Source organism: Nothoprocta perdicaria, unplaced genomic scaffold, assembly GCF_003342845.1.
Source record: "Nothoprocta perdicaria isolate Ctin4 unplaced genomic scaffold, notPer1 scaffold_218, whole genome shotgun sequence".
NCBI classification, from domain to species: domain Eukaryota; kingdom Metazoa; phylum Chordata; class Aves; order Tinamiformes; family Tinamidae; genus Nothoprocta; species Nothoprocta perdicaria.
The window spans coordinates 783,047-785,711 of NW_020455399.1; the positions used below are offsets into that span (position 1 = coordinate 783,047).

General features: G+C 71.6%; 1 protein-coding gene across 1 annotated transcript in view; it reads right to left on the bottom strand.

Annotated features, from left to right (window-relative positions):
• Positions 1–493: 493 nt before the first annotated feature.
• The window catches only part of CILP2 (cartilage intermediate layer protein 2), a 5,162-nt gene continuing 2,990 nt past the window's right edge, over positions 494–2,665 (bottom strand). The window contains exon 9 of the mRNA XM_026038792.1: positions 494–2,659. Within this exon, the coding sequence (XP_025894577.1) occupies positions 494–2,659 (2,166 nt within the window). The remainder of the gene's footprint in view (positions 2,660–2,665) is intronic.

Sequence of the window (2,665 nt, forward strand, 5' to 3'; positions counted from 1 at the left end):
GGGGGCGCGGCCGCAGGAGCCCCGGCCGCGCACACAGAGCCTCGCGGCGGTGCCACCACCGTATATTTGGTAATAAATAACGTACAAGTCCGCGCGGGCCCCCCCGGCGGCCGCCCCTCACCGCGGCGGCGGGGCGGCGGCCCCAGCGCTTCCTGCCCCGGCAAATCGCCTGCTCGACCCCCCCCTTCTTTTTGGTCTTTTAATCTTTATTTTTCCATGCCCACCCCGGGGGAAGGCGGCTGCCGGGAGCCCCGGGGCGGGCGGGACGAGCACCGAGAGCCGGCCCCGCGGCGGGGGCGGGCAGAGCACCAGGATGCGGGACACGGGACGCGGGTCGCGGTCACCCCCGCCCGCTGCTCCGGCGCCCCGGAGGGTCCCTTGGACGGGGGGGGGACACGCTCCCCACCAGGGACATCCCACCGTGCCCCCCATAGACGCGCGCAGGGGAAAGCAGTGGGGAAAGGCAGGGGCAGCGCGGCGGCGGGCAGGGGGCTCAGAGCTGCGCCCGGACCCTCCGCTGGCCGCCGGGGCCCCGTGGGGCCGGGCCGGCCGCCCGCCAGCCCGAGGAGAAGTCCAGCACGTCGGGGGGCGCGCGGCGCTGCTCGGCGGCGCCCATCTCGCGGCGCATCTCGGCCAGCGCCTCGGCCGGCGCCGCCAGCAGCCGCTGGAAGAAGCTCTCGCGCGTGGCCGGCCGCTCCCGGCACGTGAAGGTCACGGCGGTGCCGGCGCCGGACTTCATCTCCCGCGAGAAGCCGTCCGAGGTGCCGTCGAAGCAGCGGCCGATGGCGATCTCCTTGGCGAGCCGCGGGCTCTGGTCCGTCACCGTGTAGATGCCGTAGTTGTGGCCCAGCGGGTCGGCGGGCGCCAGCATGGTGAAGGCGGCCGTGTTGTTGTCCTCGGCGAGCGGCGGGTGCCGCGCCAGGTAGTCRCGCAGGAGGCCGTTGACGGCCGTGCGGCGGCAGCTGCCCTGCGGGATGATGGAGACCAAGGTGCGGTCCACGAGGCTCTGGTCGAAGAGCATCCCGCTGCACTTGAACTCCACGCAGGCGCCCGAGCTGTTCTCCAGCTGCATGTCCCGCACGCTGCGGGTGTCGCGCAGGCCGTAGAGCTGCCCGCGCGTGCGCGGGTGGCTGCCGCCCGCGCTGCGGGAGCGCACCATGTACTCCTGCGGCCCCTCGATGCGCACCTTGATGAAGCACGCCCTGAACTCCTGCGGGTTGGGCCACCACGACAGGTAGTCGCCCGTCCAGGACGTCAGGTCGCTCTCCTTGAAGGGCACCACGTTGTACTCGTACTTGTCCACCTCCACGCGGTAGAAGCGGAAGTGGTTGGCGCTGGCCGGCGCCTCCTCGCACTCCCTGAGGCTGCGGTAGGGGTAGACGGGCCCGTTGGTCTCGTCGATGTTGTTGGGGTCGGGCTTGGCCACGTTGATCTGGAAAGCCGTCTTCTTGAGGCTGGGCTCGTCGTGGTCCAGCCGGCGGTAGCCCAGCTTGTTCAGGTAGGGCTGCGACACCCCCACGGCGCCGGGGTTCAGCTTGGGGCTGGAGGCCACGGCCTCCAGCTCCTCGCCGCCCAGCGTGGCCGTGACGTAGGCCGTGTAGGCGTCGGGGCGCTCGCCGTCGCAGAAGGCGGGCAGGCAGGCGCCGTTGGGCCCCGTGACCACGCTGTCGAAGCGGCCCCAGGCCCGCGGGTTGGTGGGRTAGCCGGGCTGCGGCTCCAGGTTGATGAGGCTGATGACCACCCCTTCCAGCTGCTCGTGGGCGTTGAACTTCTCGTTGCTGTACGCCCGGACCTTGACGAAGCAGCGGCGGTTCTCGGGCACGTCCAGGTTGAAGAGACGCCTCTCCCGGATCTCCATGTTCCCGATGAGGAAGGTCCTGTCCTCCCTCTTCCTCCTCCTCTCCTTGACCTGGCGGAAGACGCCTTCCTCCTCCCACAAGCCGGTCTCCGGGTTCAAGGACCACAGCTTCATGTTCTGCAGGTGCTCCGGCACCCGGATCTGCCTCGCGTCCATGCGCACCTGCACGGGCCCCGTCTGCAGCACCTCGTTGGACTCCCCTTCCCGAAAGTCCACGGCGAACATGCCGTAGGTCCGCAGCGGCACGATTTCCCCCTCGGCGTTGGCGAAGCTGAGGTCGCTGGAGGCGGCGCCAGCCGTGGCCACGTCCCTCGGGTCCAGGAAGGTGACGCTGGCTTTGACGGTGCCCGTGAAGACCTCTCCGGAGGGGCGCAGGAAGGCGCCGGCGGGGATGAGGAGCTCCCCGACGGGCTCCTGGCCGCGCGCCTCGCCCAGCGGGATGGCGTTGGCGCGGCCGGCGTCCAGGTCCACGGGCTCCTTCCTGCGCAGCATCTTGACCTCCTGGTAGACGGCGCCGCCGCGGCGGTCGAAGGGCAGCACCCTGACGGTGTCCACGAGGCGCTGCTGCCGGTCCACAAAGCGGGCCACGAGGCGCTGCGTGCCCGGCGGCACCTCGATGGTGAAGGAGCCCTGGTAGCCGGTGAAGCCGACCTTCTCCTTGCCCAGGAAGATGTGGCCGAAGCGCAGCGGCTCGCCCGTGTCGGCCGCCGTCACGCGGCCCTGCACCAGCACGCGGGGCCGGGCGCAGGGCCCGCAGCCGCACTCGGCCACCACCTTGACGGGCAGCGCGGCGCCGCCGCAGGGGAC